This window comes from Triturus cristatus, chromosome 8 (genome assembly GCF_964204655.1).
Source record: "Triturus cristatus chromosome 8, aTriCri1.1, whole genome shotgun sequence".
Taxonomy (NCBI): Eukaryota; Metazoa; Chordata; class Amphibia; order Caudata; family Salamandridae; genus Triturus; species Triturus cristatus.
In genome coordinates this window covers 887,923,333-887,940,061 of record NC_140591.1, presented here as the reverse complement: position 1 = coordinate 887,940,061, position 16,729 = coordinate 887,923,333, and the positions used below count along the sequence as shown (strand labels likewise).

The following is a 16,729-nucleotide window of genomic DNA, read 5'->3' as shown; positions in this document are numbered from 1 at the left end:
TCATTGGAGGTAATAAAAAGTTGTTCATTTTTCGCAATTTGTTTTTGTAGGTCTTTAATATTTGCATTAAATATTTTGGTATCGTGCGCCATAATGGAGATCGTTACCCCCCTAATATAAGCTTTAAAAGCATCCCATCTATTAATCATAGAGGTAGAATCTTCTGGGTTAAATAAAAAATAGTCTTTAATGGCTGTTAAAAGTGTAGGTTTGTTCTGTTCATTTCATACCAGTGTTCATTCGCCATCTAGACTGTTTAGCATAAGTTGATTCTAAATTCAAAACCAAGGAAATCGGAGCGTGGTCTGAGACATCTATGTTACCAATTTAAGGATCTTGTACTGAATTAATGAATTGCCTGGAAATCAATAAACAATTAATTCTAGAATGGGAGTTATGATGGTTGGAAAAAAAAGTAAAACTTTTTTTTGTGGGGAAATGTAATCTCCAAATATCTACTAATTTAGTGGTTTGAAGAAAGGCTTTGAACACAAAATATACTTTAGAAGGTTGAAATTTAGTAAGAGATAATCTATCTAATAAAGGGTCAGAAATAACATTAAAATCACCTCCACCAACCAAGATGGCCGCGTAGGTGCGAGGCTCCCGAGGACCACCGCGACCTCCTACGTTTATCCTGTCTTCATCCTGCATCGGTTGAGGGGACTGTGTCGGTGAGCCTGAGCCGAGGTGGTACCCGTTTCCCGTTCTCGAATCGGACCTCGGGTGCCGGAGTGAGCACCGATTGAAATTTGCGGCCTCCTTCGCTCCTGACCCCGGACTCGCGTTTGGGGGCGACCCGGTGCAAAGTGAACAACAACGGCGGGCTGGGCCTGGCGAGTCGCGTACCCCGCACTTTCACTTTCGCGCCCCCTTGCCGTCTTTACAAGTGGGATCGCGGCGCTCCTTGTGTTGGGGTGGCCTCGCTGGGTGACCCAGCCTGCCTGCCTGCTGTGGCCCGCTCTGCCGTCCTGGGGTGACCCCCCGGAGCCCGTGGCCTTGATTGCTTGACTTTTACTGCGTGGCTGGTGAGGGGGTGAGACCCGCGACGATGGCCACGAAACAAGATGGCGATCGGTTGAAGGCCAAGTCGACCCGGCGTGGTGCCGCACATCAGGCCAACATCATGGACCGCTACACCCTCCCGAAAGGATCTCCCGGTGGACCGCACAAGTCCTCTGAGTGCCCTCCGGATGCCCCGGAATTGCCCACAGAGTTGACTTTGCAAGACGTCATGGGCGCCATTGCTGAGATGAAGGCCTCGGTGGGCCAGCGGTTTGACACCTTAGCCCATAAAATCAACGCGGTCCTAGTGGATGTCAACATGGTGAGGGCTGATCTATCCAAGACCAACGACCGGGTCGATTCTTTGGCCCACACCGCGTCGGGCCTCACGACTGAGGTGGCGGCCCTCCAAACGGAGGTGCACCGACTTCGTCAGGCGAGTGTGCTTATGGATCGGCGCCTGGAAGATTCCGAGAGTCGGGCCCGGAGGAATAACATCCGCATCATCGGAGTACCCGAGGGACGGGAGGAAGCGGCGGCGGATCTTTTTGTAGAGGACCTGATCGTTACCCATCTCCAGCCTCGGGGACTGAGTAAATTCTTTGCCGTGGAGAGGGCCCACAGAGTTCCCGGGGGAAGGCCGAAGGTCGGAGCCCCTCCACGGCCTCTCATTGCCCGGATTTTTAACTTTCGGGACAGGGACGCGATCTTGCAAGCCTCCAGACTGCAAGGGCCGATTAAGCTGAACAATATGGAGGTGAACTTTTATCCCGATTTCACTCAAGCGGTCCAGAAACAGAGACTGAGTTTCCTGGGTGTTAAGCGCCGGCTCCGGGACATGAACTTAAAATACGCCATGCTCTTCCCGGCCAAGCTGCGGGTAGAGGTGGATGGTCGCACGCACTTTTTTGATCGTCCCGAAGCGGCCGGGGACTGGCTGGACACTCTGTCTGGGGGTAGTGCTCGGGATGGTGGGGGGGGGGGGCGGCGGGAGGAGACGGCCCACTGGATCGGGACTGAGGGGTTGATATTGGACCTCACTCTGGACGACTATGATGCCACTTTCGACTAAAGCTTCTGTCTTTGTTCTTTCCCCTCCCTTGGAGGTTGTGTGGGGTCTAGAAGGGGTACTCTTTCCTCCTCTAGGGGGTCTAGCTAGTTTCACTATATAGGGGCGACAGGCACACTGCAAGTTGGGGGGGCTGTCTGGGCTCATGCAGGGGTGCAGGGAGGGGGGAGTTTTGTTGGGGTGGGTGGGTTGGGGTGGGGTGTTGTTCGTTTCTACCACAAGGCAAAAGCATTGTTGTATCATTTCTAAAGTGCTCTCAGGGGGACGAGTGATGGCTTCTGTTTATGATGGGGGGTAGGGGACTGAGTTTGTTGTCCTGGAATGTTAATGGATTGGGGGACAGGATAAAACGAGGTGTGGTCCTGCAGTTCTTGAAGCGAATTTCGCCCGATATAGTTTTTCTGCAGGAGACACACCTCATTGGCAACTCCTTTTGTGCCATGAATAGACGGGGCTACCGCCTTGTGGCCCATTCGGGCTTCACGTCTGGTTCAAGGGGTGTGGGCATTATGGTTAAGAACTCGCTCCCGTTGGAGATTGATGAGGTGCACCATGACGACAGGGGACGTTACACGGTTTTGGTGGGTAGAATGGAGGGCAGAGTGGTCGTTTTTGTGTCTGTCTATGTCCCGCCGGGGCTGCAGACGACCACCTTTGCGGATCTGGGGCGCCTCCTCCTTGGCCTTCTGGAGGGGATTCTAGTGGTGGGGGGGGATTCTAATGCTGTGGTTTCCGGAACTGTGGATCGTCACCCCCCTAGGGATCTCCCCCGTGCCCAGGCATGGTTGTCTGGCCTCTTGGATACCTTGGGGTTGGTGGATTGTTGGCGTTTGAAACATCCCACGCAGCTGCAGTACACCTTCCATTCAGGGGCTCATGGTAGTCTCTCACGGCTAGATTATGTCCTGATTCCGGCGGCGCACGTTGGGAGGATAGGGGAGGTGCTTCATTTGGCACGGGGTATTTCGGACCACTCTCCACTCTTGTTGCACTTTGATATTCTTCCGAGGGGAGAGGGTAGGGTGGTCCCGATTAATCCCTGGTACCTGCGTGACCCCACCATTCGCGCAGAGCTGGTTAAATCCCTTAAGCGCTACTTTGACGAGAATGTGGGGTCTGTGTCATCGGCGATCTCATTGTGGGAGGCGTTCAAGACGGTACTCAGGGGAGAGGCCTTGTCCCTTATTTCCCATTCCCGGAGGCGCGAGCGGGAGGAGGTGACTCGTGTTGAAGCGGAGATAACCGAGTTGGAGGGTGATCTAGAATGTGGGGTGACGGATGACAAATTACATGTTCTCCGACTCAAGCAATCGGCTTATAAGGCCCTCGTCACGGAGGCGGCCAGGGGCCTCAGTAGAGAGCAACAGGGGAGACTGTATGATGTGGGTGATAAGGCTGGTAAATTGATTGCATGGTTGGACAAAAAGGAGAGAGCGAGTCGAGTTGTCCCGTTGATTGAGAAACAGAATGGTGTGTGTGTCACTGAACCAGAAGAAATTGTCTCCTGCTTTGCAGACTATTTCCGTGGGGTGTATTCCCCGGTGTCCTCCCGCTCTGAAGAGGATTCCCACGCCCTGCTCAGGGATATCGCGCTGCCTTCCCTTTCGGAGGAGGACAGAGTGTCGTTGGACGCTGCTCCAACTTCCGAAGAAATTGCCCTCGCCATACGATCGGTCGCTTCCGGCAAGGCCATGGGCCCTAATGGTCTTCCCATCGAGTTGTATAAATTGCGACCGGATATGCTGGCACCACATCTCCGTGCTATGTTCCTCGCGGCCCACTCGGCGGGTTCCCTCCCGCTAGACCAGCGTCTAGCTACTATCGTGGTTATCCATAAGGAGGGGAGGCCACGGGACCGGGTCACATCCTATCGGCCTATTTCGTTATTGAATGCAGAGCCCAAAATCCTCGCCAAGGTGTTGGCCAATCGGCTGGTCTGCGTAGTGTGTGACTTGATTCACCAGGATCAGTCCGGCTTCATCCCTCATCGCAATACAGCGCTTAACCTGCGGCGTTTGCATGGGGTGCTCGCACGTGTCCCGTTCATACGAGAGCCGGCCATTTTGGCGTCCTCGGACGCCACTATGGCGTTCGACACGCTTGAATGGCCTTATATTTGGGCGACACTCGCGAAGTTTGGGTTTGGCCCAGGATTCATCAGTTGGGTAAAATTGCTGTACTCTGGCCCGCTGGCGCAGGTCGTGGTGAACGGTAGAGTGTCGGCTTCGTTCGAGGTGGGCAGGGGTACACGGCAGGGCTGCCCGTTATCGCCGCTCCTTTTTGCGCTCGCTTTGGAGCCCCTGGCGGAGTGGCTGCGGTGGGAACCTTCTATTCGTGGTCTCCGCTGGACCCCCGAGTATGAGGACCGCGTATCTCTATACGCTGACGATATTCTCCTGTACCTGGCTTCCCCACGTAAATCACTGATAGTGCTGGTTGATGTATTGCATTCATTTGGTCTTAACTCCGGCCTTGTCATCAACTGGGCTAAATCGTGCGTCTATGTTCTCTCTGGGGAGGACCCTGTCCTTCCGCGGGGCTGTCCTATCCAGATCGCCCCGCGGGGATTCCGGTACCTGGGTGTCTTCATTACCCTGGACGCGAAGGCCCGATATAGTCAGAACTTGCTTCCCCCCCTCCAGCGCCTGAAGGAGGATGTTGCGCGTTGGAGGCGCTTGCCGCTCTCGCCGCTCGGCCGGGCGGCATTGTTTAAGATGATGTCGCTGCCGCGTTTCCTGTACGCTCTGCAGAACACAATGGACGTCGTCCCGGCGCGCTACTTTCGCGAGGTGGAGAGTTTGCAGCGCCGACTGTTCTGGGAGGGTAGACCGCGTATCGCCCTGGCGAAGCTGACGCTCCCGTGGTATGACGGGGGGATCGCCCTCCCGGATATCAAACGGTATTATTGGGCCTCCCAGCTGGCTGCGATTAATCACGGCCTGTACGGGCCCGCTCTAAACCCGGCCTTTGAAATGGATAAGATTTTACTGCCGGGTGGTGATTATAACCGAGCGCTGTACTCCAGCTCGCTTGACGCACGTCTGACGGGCCCCACGCGTGTCATGGTACGAGTGTGGCACGCGGCTAATGCGGCGATGGGGTGGAAAGGTCGTTTGACCCGGGCGTCGCCACTATACGCATCTGAGCAGTTGGGCTCCCTGTGGACCTCGAAGGGCTTTGAAAAGTGGCATCAGCAGGGTGGGTGATCTCTGGACCAGGGGGGGATTCAAAACGTTAGATATGCTACGGACAGAATTCCAGTTACAGGACAGGGAGTACTTTCGGTATATGCAGATCCATCATGCGCTATGCTCCGTATTCCCGGACGTTGCCTCCATCCCGGAGTATTCCCCTCTGGAGGATAGAGTGCTAGATGGACATGTACCGGACAGCACGATTTCATTGATCTATAAAAAACTTATCAATGACCGCTCGGGACTGCTGACTAACCTTCGTGAGGCATGGGTGGCCGATGGATTGGAGCTGGATGACGAGGACTGGGTATCGGCGGTGGCCTCCCCGAAAGAGGTGGCCATACCGGCCCGCCTTCGCTTCGTCCAGCTCAAGGTACTCCATAGGGTCTATGTCACGGGGCCAAGGCTACTGCGTATGGGATATGCTGTAGACGGGTTGTGTAAGCGTGGGTGTGGTTCTTTGGGGACCTTTTTCCATATTTTGTGGGAATGCCCGGAGGTGGAGCGATTCTGGCGTGGTGTGCATGAGGTCCTGCGGGTGGTAACGCGTGTGTCGCTGCCGCCCGAAGCGAGGAGATGCCTGTTGAATGTGTGGGAGCCAACCGACTACTCGGTGCCGCAGACGCGGTGGGTGACTCTGGGATATATGGTGGCCAAACGCGACATTGCTCAACTGTGGGGTTCCCAGAGGTCGCCGACTGTCTCGGCATGGAAGGATAACATGGATTGGTGCATGTTTCGGGAAAAGGTGGTGTATGTTGCGAGAGGTAAGCCTGGGACATGGGTGAACGTGTGGGGTCCCTGGAACGCCTACCGCGGGGGAATCTGTACCCCGCCGTTATTGCCCGATTCGTCACCGGCCCCATCCCCTTAGCCAGTTTATCTCCCCGGTCCCGGACACTGAGTCCACCTAATCCCAGTCTTGACCTTTTTCCCCCCCTTGCTACTCCTATGGATTGGTAGGGTCCCCCCGCTAGGGGAGCACATGCTGCTGTTTTCGATTGTGGGTTGCCTTGTGGATTTGTTCTTTTGTTGTTATATATATTAAAATGAAACCGTTATGTGTGCCCGGATGGTGTGGCTACCACCGCTTCTAACTCCTGTGCATTTCCCTTTGCCGCGGCATGCGCGCTATTGTTTGTATCACATGCTCCTCTTGCTTGCTAGCGGCCGGCCTGAAGGTTGTAGGCCCATCTCTGTATATTTTTTTAATTTTGTAATAAACGGTTTCAAAAAAAAAAAATCACCTCCACCAATTAAAGGAACATTTCCAACTTTTAAAACCTCTGTAGTGAGAGTAGACCAAAAAATAGGATCATCTGCAGTAGGACCATAAACATTAAGTAAAAATAAAAATGAGTCATGAACTTTAATTTTAGTGAATATATATCTGCCATCTGCATCTGAATTTGTACTCAAAATTTGACAGTGTAATTATTTTGCAAAAAGAATAGCCACACCATTTTTCTTACCATTAGCAGGAGAAGAGACAATCGTATCTACCCATTTCCTTTTCATATAATCTAAAATTTTGTCATCTATATGAGTCTCTTGAATAAAACATATGTCAGGTTTACAATTCCCTAGATAATCTAAAATTTTTGTACGTTTAGCTGGGTGGCGCAAACCTTTAACATTTACCGACACAACTTTAAGATTATGAACTTTAGCCATAGTAGAGGAGAGAAGAAGAGAAAGATAAGAGAAGGGAAAGCAAATGAGAAAGGGGATGAGAAAAAGGTAGCTCCAGAACAAGCAAAAGGGAGGAAGAAAAGAAAAAAACATGGAAAAAACGACAAACAGAAGACATAAATGTGAAACGTCAAAAGCACACACGGTCTACAAGCATGGCCGGAACCGCTGGAGCCCAAAATGAGAAAATATCAGTAACATGTTTTAGCGGTTCCAAACCCAGCATACGTAAGCTAAGGCAGTGGCAGGCACCTAAGGGTCTTAGGTACCAATGGGAAACCCAAGGTTTTGTCTTTGGCCCTGACAAGGAAGATATAGATACTTCACAAAGCCAACATTTTCAAGGTGCAAATGATTCAGTTTCATCGTAGGTTTACTCTAGGGCACCTGGGCTGCAGATCTTTCTGCTTGTGTTGCATTTGTCTCCTAGAGCCAGTCTTCCATGGAGGTTTCAGTTATCTGAGTGTTGTTTCCACCGACTCATAGCATCAGCTCTTCTGCACACTTGGCAGTCCAAATCCTTGTCTTGTCAGACAGAGCAACAGGTTTAGCCTTTTCCTATGGCCACATGCTTAACCTGATCCTCAAAGAAAAGTGCAATGTGGTAACCTGTTCCTTGAACATGGCCTTCTGACCTGTTGCTTTAGAGCATCCTTCAGAAGTCCAAAATGAGTACAAGTAATAGCTCTGGGTGGGTACTGCACTTATGGGAAATTGGGGGAATTTGTGAGACCCCAAAACCTATTAACAAGGTGTGCAACTTTCAGTTTTCATCTTCCCAGCCAATCAGAATCTTCATAGTCATATTACTGTACTTCCTACACTGGAAGGTGGAAAGAGTAATAAATGACTAATAGGATGCAGAGAGGAATGTCATCTGCCTCCGCTGGTGAAACAGCCACAGTGGATCAAATCTCCGGGTGGAATGTATATTGTAACTTGCAACTCCAAAATGGGTAAAACCACTAAAAGGACTCTAAAGTTGGTTTTAACACTGGAGCAGGGAAAACCTCTCTTATGCTTCCTTTGCTTTGCTTTAGAGGGTAACATCAGAAAATAAAGTGATGGACAGAGTGTTGAAATTTTTCAAACACCTACCCCCAGTCACAGACCTGGGTTTAATCCATCGTTATGTTGCTATCCACGTCACCCCAGTTAGGACCCAGCCATTTCCAAATCAGTCTTGACCCTGCTCCCCATGGGAACAATCCATCCTGAATTTCCAGGCCAGGTCCTCCCGGGACCGAAATAAGCATTCTGGGATCGGTTTTGGGGTACCACCCCCTCATCAGCTAGGCTAGCTTGAATCTAGTGGGGAGCGAGCAAGGCACCCACATCTGGCCATATTCTTAGCCACTTAGGGCGCACAGTTTGGACACAAATTAGACTTGAACATTTTAAAATGCTTGTTTCCACTCCTTTCTGAAACGCTGTATGTAGCGTTAGGACGCGCTGGACGGATTAATATAAGGCCTAATTGCTGAAGGGCGTAGTCCAAGTATTGCAAATATAGGAACTTGAGACGTACAAAAAGGATAATAATTTCCAAACACTAGATTGAAACTAGAGGAAATCATAGATCAACAATAGTAGATCTCTACAAGTAAGGTGTCTAGCTGAGGAGAATGGCAGACTCCCTAGCTTTTGTGAATACCGGATGTAAGAAAGGCACCTAAGTAAATACTGCATTACTATTTGGCCAAAGCCTTATATAAGGTATACAATCAAACATTGGCACAACCTGTTACTCGGGTATGGCCCTCTTTACTCACCCGCCCTCCCACTTGCCCATAATTCGTTTCTACCCCTTGCCACTGAAAAGGGGGTCCTAGCCACTCTTTCCAAATTGGGCTTGGATACCTTTGGCTCCCTATTCCCAGACGGGCAGGCACGTGACTTGTCTGATTTGACACAGTTTCCAGGGCTGACTGGCGTGAACTCTCTTAATGTGGCTCGACTTCAGGGGACACTACGAGACAATTTTCCCACCTTTTCCTCCCCGTACACAGAATTCACCCTACTCATTGCTGACGAAAACGGGTCGCACCTGGTCACAAAACTATATAAAGCCTGTTTGGCGCTTAGGGTGGGGCGGGACAGGGGAACCCGACAGCGGTGGGAAGACGACTTTGGACAACCACTGACCGACAAAGAATGGACCTATTGCCTCGACCAAACTCAAAAAGTATCCCCAACCACAGACATAAATTGCTTAATTTCAAATAGAGTCTACATAACCCCTCGACAATTGGCCAAATATGACCCTTCCAAATCCACGATCTGCCCTTAACATAATGCATTAGACGCTGATTTTGTGCATATGGCCGGGCCTGACCTCACATTTTGGCATATTGGCAGGAACTTTTTTCAACACTTGCACAAATAATAGATAACCCCCTTTTACCCTCTCCGAAACTAGGTCTGTTGGGACTGGTTAACTGCATCAAACTTTGCTATAGGCGCTTTGTAGCGATAGCGTTACTCTTAGCCAAACGTGAGATCGCTGTCCTGTGGGGGGCAAGGTCTTGTCCTACCAAATCTGCTTGGCTTTGGAGCCTTGCTTACTGCAGCTTACAATCCGAGACATACGCTACACTCCTACCCCCAACCTCCAGGCCCCGGGACATATGGTGAGTTTATCGTACACACCTGCAGCGAACGCTCCTCAGGCTGCTTCTACTCAAACAGGTCCCCCGAATGTTGATTGAGTTATAGGTTGGCAGTCACTGCTCTCCACCACGTCTCGTACTGACCCCCCCGCATCCCAGCATACGCAGCAATGTCTTAGCACAGTCAACTTCGTATTGTACACTGTCTCCACCATATATATTAGTCTTTTTTCTCCCCCTCTCATTTATATCCTGATAGTTTTTTTTGTAATTTTACTGGTTGTTATGATTTTCTTATGATCATCATTTACGTACTATTTTTTTTTCACATAAATATTGTATTCTTTGTTTTTTTAATTGATGGTTTTGTAATGTTTGTTCTTTTGTGTATTGTGTTATAATGGTCTCAATAAAAATCTTTCAAAAAAAAAACATTGACCTCACACAGGTGTTGTGGGAGTCATATTTGGGGTCCTTATAAATATGGTTTAATTGGACTTTTCACCATCGCAGCGCTTCGACGCCTGGGTACATAATCTGTGTAGTGTCTGGAACTGCAGATATTGAATTTGGCACAATCTATCGGGTTCCAGGTCCAATGTGTCTGTAACACAGATGTGTGTTGTTTATGACAAATTCTGCTGTCTTTTTCAATGTACTCTTCACGTTAAGTTGTTGTCTTTTCTTGTGCATGTCTTTCCTTTATTTGTATGAAGTGTTATCCTGATGAATTGCTTTATAGACATATTGGTTGTTTTTTCAGCCACATGTAGTATTGTATCCATTAGAAGTAATGTATGACTTTGAAATGTATGTAACTTTTATGCAACTCTGTTTTAACTGACTTTTAATGATTAATTGTTTTTAATTATATACGAATAAAAGTGATATATTTTCTATTCCTTTGTGTTTGAGCCTTGGATTTACAAAGACTCACTTCTGTACAATTGTGGTGAGAAGTAGTGGTTGGATTTTTTTGTAGGGGGTGTTGTAGTGTAATTATAAAGCAAAGGAAGCTTTCTTTTCAATTGTTTCACAAACTACAATTTCGTCCAGGGGCATCATAATTATTGACGAGTTGTCCTGCTTTAAATTACTGAGTGCCAATGAAGATTGCGTTTACCTCTCAGGCTGCGCAATAACGTACAGGAAAGTAGGTGTGATACGTACTCCTGTATGACTGCATATTTGTAATATGTCGTAATATTCAATTCTTACTGTTTGTGGAGCCTCTTTTTGTTAAGGTACTGTGTGTAGATAAGGACCAATTTGTTTTAGCCCAACTATTATTAGAATCTCCAGATGTTGTATTGGATGGTGTTTGTGGAAAGTTTTGTGTGGCAAAGAGAAATGTGCAAGGTTAAAATGCTGTCACCCTAGAATGGAAACGATATTATTACAGAAGTGCTGTTAGATATTTCCGCCCTTGGGTCCCTCGAGGATAGCCATCCCAAACATGCATCAGTTCCTTTTGTCATACGTTTTCAGAACCTAATTTCCATTTTTTACTGATCTCCCAGTAAAACCCTCTCTTTCGACATTATCTGTATAAATACATTCACAAAAAGCGCTAATGGTGTCATGATGCTTGACAGTCTATGAAGAGAATATAGCACGTGACGTAATGCCTCACAGGCAGACCAGGCCCATGGACTTATCTTACAGCACCGACGTAACTCCTTACTATCCCAGTACTCTCACTAGCCTCTGCTGTCATATTCCTCTACACCAGAAGCATCCTTTAAAATTGACTTTTGTCCAGCGCCCAAAAAATAGGTTAAAGAAAGTAGGCGCAATTAACTGGTACTGTAGTGCCTAGTTGTCAGCATGTTAACAGCCAGCAATGTGGCAAAGCAATTAGTAAATAAGTAAGCCTTACTGAAGCCTGAAGAAACATGTCATGCCCCACTTATTTTGAAATGCCTACACTGAATGTGGCTTGAAACCTTTTTTTTAAAGTATGTATGTTTTTGTGGCCTTTCCCATTCGCTTGCCATAAATTTGTTCAATTCCAATTGATACGGCCTTAGAAAGTGGGAAGATAATTTCACACTCTCGGTTGAGACTTCCAAACTTTTAAGGACATTGCCTGAGGTCTCCAAGGTTTTGAAATGTATCTAAAATTGTTTTACTTTATTTTATTATATGTACTTATTTACTTAAACTTTCATATCATAATATTTACCGCAGTGCTGGACAATTTAGGATTGTTAATGACCTGGTGAGTTAATGCCCTCGCTTTAGCCTCAGGTGTTACTCCAAAATTCAAGTCTTATATGGCTATAAATAAGCTAGCTCACTGTATTCCTTCCCCAATCCGGCTCATAAAGCTAATAGCGAAAAGCAGTAATGGCCAGAAAGAGAAATAAACATCTAAAGATCTTGTAGTTAATTAAGTTATAAAATGTTTACATTTATTTCTCTGTTATTTTAGATTGATTTCGTAGCTCATGACGACATTCCATACTCCTCAGCGGGATCAGACGATGTATATAAGCACATCAAAGAGGCAGGTGAGGGAAACGTTATTATTTAAAACGTCTTTGTATTTGTAATCCCTCTCCTATTTCGACCAGGTGACCGCCTCCCCTCTCTCATGTACAAGCGTATTCCTTATGATGTTTTTGATGTAACAACACTGTAATCATTATTCTACAAGGAATCTCCTAATAATGTTCCTCAGTGAAGCATGGTATGTCTGCTTAATGACCAAAACCATGGTTAATCAGGCATTAGATGCGATTAACCGTTGCTGGGTGACCTGGAGAAATTCCGTGGCGTTTAATGCATACATTTACCACCTGCTGTGAACAGGTGGTAAATGTATGTGATGGACAATATGTAGAGTGGGAGTGGAGGGAGCTGTGTAGGGAGTAGAGGAAGCAAAATTCTGGCATGAGGGAGCATTGTTTGCTCTCCTGACAGAATACAACAGGGCAAGAGGCTTGGTTGCTGCTGCAGCTTAAGAAAGCCTCGTGTGATTTTACCAGACCAATTTTCTGCCCGGTTAAATCGTGTGCTGAGTTCCAATCCATTGGAAAACTGGGAGCCAGACACACTGGTCCACTGGGCTACATCAGTAAAACTGGTAAGAGTATTCTGCATCATTCAGAAACTCTGTCCATCACCACCCCCTTTTTCCCAAATCGAATTTATCCACACTTAGTGTGGGAGGGTATGCTCAGACGTGAGTCCCTTGCTCATTGCACCATCAGGATTCAGGCAAGCCGGGCCGACGAAGGCTGTGATGCCAGAAACCGGTCCCCGGAAGCTTGTTTCCTTCCCAGTATAAGAATTGGCTTGGTAGTTTGGTTTGCCCTGTTCCCATCATGCACTGGGACAGGTACAGACTAATTTGCATGTAGCCAGGTTCTGAGCTGGGATGGTGCAGTGAGCTAAAAAACGGTGATGGATTTAAACCATGATCTCTTGACTTGGTAAGAGTATTCTGCATCATTCAGAAACTCTGTCCATCACCACCCCCTTTTTCCCAAATCGAATTTATCCACACTTAGTGTGGGAGGGTATGCTCAGACTTGAGTCCCTTGCTCATTGCACCATCAGGATTCAGGCAAGCCGGGCCGACGAAGGCTGTGATGCCAGAAACCGGTCCCCGGAAGCTTGTTTCCTTCCCAGTATAAGAATTGGCTTGGTAGTTTGGTTTGCCCTGTTCCCATCATGCACTGGGACAGGTACAGACTAATTTGCATGTAGCCAGGTTCTGAGCTGGGATGGTGCAGTGAGCTAAAAAACGGTGATGGATTTAAACCATGATCTCTTGACTTGGTAAGAGTATTCTGCATCATTCAGAAACTCTGTCCATCACCACCCCCTTTTTCCCAAATCGAATTTATCCACACTTAGTGTGGGAGGGTATGCTCAGACGTGAGTCCCTTGCTCATTGCACCATCAGGATTCAGGCAAGCCGGGCCGACGAAGGCTGTGATGCCAGAAACCGGTCCCCGGAAGCTTGTTTCCTTCCCAGTATAAGAATTGGCTTGGTAGTTTGGTTTGCCCTGTTCCCATCATGCACTGGGACAGGTACAGACTAATTTGCATGTAGCCAGGTTCTGAGCTGGGATGGTGCAGTGAGCTAAAAAACGGTGATGGATTTAAACCATGATCTCTTGACTTGGTAAGAGTATTCTGCATCATTCAGAAACTCTGTCCATCACCACCCCCTTTTTCCCAAATCGAATTTATCCACACTTAGTGTGGGAGGGTATGCTCAGACGTGAGTCCCTTGCTCATTGCACCATCAGGATTCAGGCAAGCCGGGCCGACGAAGGCTGTGATGCCAGAAACCGGTCCCCGGAAGCTTGTTTCCTTCCCAGTATAAGAATTGGCTTGGTAGTTTGGTTTGCCCTGTTCCCATCATGCACTGGGACAGGTACAGACTAATTTGCATGTAGCCAGGTTCTGAGCTGGGATGGTGCAGTGAGCTAAAAAACGGTGATGGATTTAAACCATGATCTCTTGACTTGGTAAGAGTATTCTGCATCATTCAGAAACTCTGTCCATCACCACCCCCTTTTTCCCAAATCGAATTTATCCACACTTAGTGTGGGAGGGTATGCTCAGACGTGAGTCCCTTGCTCATTGCACCATCAGGATTCAGGCAAGCCGGGCCGACGAAGGCTGTGATGCCAGAAACCGGTCCCCGGAAGCTTGTTTCCTTCCCAGTATAAGAATTGGCTTGGTAGTTTGGTTTGCCCTGTTCCCATCATGCACTGGGACAGGTACAGACTAATTTGCATGTAGCCAGGTTCTGAGCTGGGATGGTGCAGTGAGCTAAAAAACGGTGATGGATTTAAACCATGATCTCTTGACTTGGTAAGAGTATTCTGCATCATTCAGAAACTCTGTCCATCACCACCCCCTTTTTCCCAAATCGAATTTATCCACACTTAGTGTGGGAGGGTATGCTCAGACGTGAGTCCCTTGCTCATTGCACCATCAGGATTCAGGCAAGCCGGGCCGACGAAGGCTGTGATGCCAGAAACCGGTCCCCGGAAGCTTGTTTCCTTCCCAGTATAAGAATTGGCTTGGTAGTTTGGTTTGCCCTGTTCCCATCATGCACTGGGACAGGTACAGACTAATTTGCATGTAGCCAGGTTCTGAGCTGGGATGGTGCAGTGAGCTAAAAAACGGTGATGGATTTAAACCATGATCTCTTGACTTGGTAAGAGTATTCTGCATCATTCAGAAACTCTGTCCATCACCACCCCCTTTTTCCCAAATCGAATTTATCCACACTTAGTGTGGGAGGGTATGCTCAGACGTGAGTCCCTTGCTCATTGCACCATCAGGATTCAGGCAAGCCGGGCCGACGAAGGATGTGATGCCAGAAACCGGTCCCCGGAAGCTTGTTTCCTTCCCAGTATAAGAATTGGCTTGGTAGTTTGGTTTGCCCTGTTCCCATCATGCACTGGGACAGGTACAGACTAATTTGCATGTAGCCAGGTTCTGAGCTGGGATGGTGCAGTGAGCTAAAAAACGGTGATGGATTTAAACCATGATCTCTTGACTTGGTAAGAGTATTCTGCATCATTCAGAAACTCTGTCCATCACCACCCCCTTTTTCCCAAATCGAATTTATCCACACTTAGTGTGGGAGGGTATGCTCAGACGTGAGTCCCTTGCTCATTGCACCATCAGGATTCAGGCAAGCCGGGCCGACGAAGGCTGTGATGCCAGAAACCGGTCCCCGGAAGCTTGTTTCCTTCCCAGTATAAGAATTGGCTTGGTAGTTTGGTTTGCCCTGTTCCCATCATGCACTGGGACAGGTACAGACTAATTTGCATGTAGCCAGGTTCTGAGCTGGGATGGTGCAGTGAGCTAAAAAACGGTGATGGATTTAAACCATGATCTCTTGACTTGGTAAGAGTATTCTGCATCATTCAGAAACTCTGTCCATCACCACCCCCTTTTTCCCAAATCGAATTTATCCACACTTAGTGTGGGAGGGTATGCTCAGACGTGAGTCCCTTGCTCATTGCACCATCAGGATTCAGGCAAGCCGGGCCGACGAAGGCTGTGATGCCAGAAACCGGTCCCCGGAAGCTTGTTTCCTTCCCAGTATAAGAATTGGCTTGGTAGTTTGGTTTGCCCTGTTCCCATCATGCACTGGGACAGGTACAGACTAATTTGCATGTAGCCAGGTTCTGAGCTGGGATGGTGCAGTGAGCTAAAAAACGGTGATGGATTTAAACCATGATCTCTTGACTTGGTAAGAGTATTCTGCATCATTCAGAAACTCTGTCCATCACCACCCCCTTTTTCCCAAATCGAATTTATCCACACTTAGTGTGGGAGGGTATGCTCAGACGTGAGTCCCTTGCTCATTGCACCATCAGGATTCAGGCAAGCTGGGCCGACGAAGGCTGTGATGCCAGAAACCGGTCCCCGGAAGCTTGTTTCCTTCCCAGTATAAGAATTGGCTTGGTAGTTTGGTTTGCCCTGTTCCCATCATGCACTGGGACAGGTACAGACTAATTTGCATGTAGCCAGGTTCTGAGCTGGGATGGTGCAGTGAGCTAAAAAACGGTGATGGATTTAAACCATGATCTCTTGACTTGGTAAGAGTATTCTGCATCATTCAGAAACTCTGTCCATCACCACCCCCTTTTTCCCAAATCGAATTTATCCACACTTAGTGTGGGAGGGTATGCTCAGACGTGAGTCCCTTGCTCATTGCACCATCAGGATTCAGGCAAGCCGGGCCGACGAAGGCTGTGATGCCAGAAACCGGTCCCCGGAAGCTTGTTTCCTTCCCAGTATAAGAATTGGCTTGGTAGTTTGGTTTGCCCTGTTCCCATCATGCACTGGGACAGGTACAGACTAATTTGCATGTAGCCAGGTTCTGAGCTGGGATGGTGCAGTGAGCTAAAAAACGGTGATGGATTTAAACCATGATCTCTTGACTTGGTAAGAGTATTCTGCATCATTCAGAAACTCTGTCCATCACCACCCCCTTTTTCCCACATCAGTAAAACAAGCATTAAAGATGCAATAGGTCTCGCCTTTGATTAAGTTAAAGCCATGTGCTTTATTAATGGTATCGTCTAGCAAAGCAAATGGCTTTAACTTAATAAAAGGCTAGACCTATTGCATTTTTTATGCTTGTTTTCTTTGAATTGGTCCCGTAGTCAGTGGTGTGA

The 16,729-nt window shown here is 48.0% G+C and overlaps 1 protein-coding gene across 2 annotated transcripts in view; it reads left to right on the top strand.

Annotated features, from left to right (window-relative positions):
• Positions 1–16,729, top strand: part of PCYT1B (phosphate cytidylyltransferase 1B, choline) — a 1,395,913-nt gene that overhangs the window by 566,289 nt on the left and 812,895 nt on the right. For both annotated transcript variants that reach the window (XM_085622422.1, XM_085622421.1), the window contains exon 5: positions 12,004–12,082. In XM_085622422.1, coding sequence (XP_085478548.1) covers positions 12,004–12,082 — 79 coding nt within the window. The remainder of the gene's footprint in view (positions 1–12,003; positions 12,083–16,729) is intronic.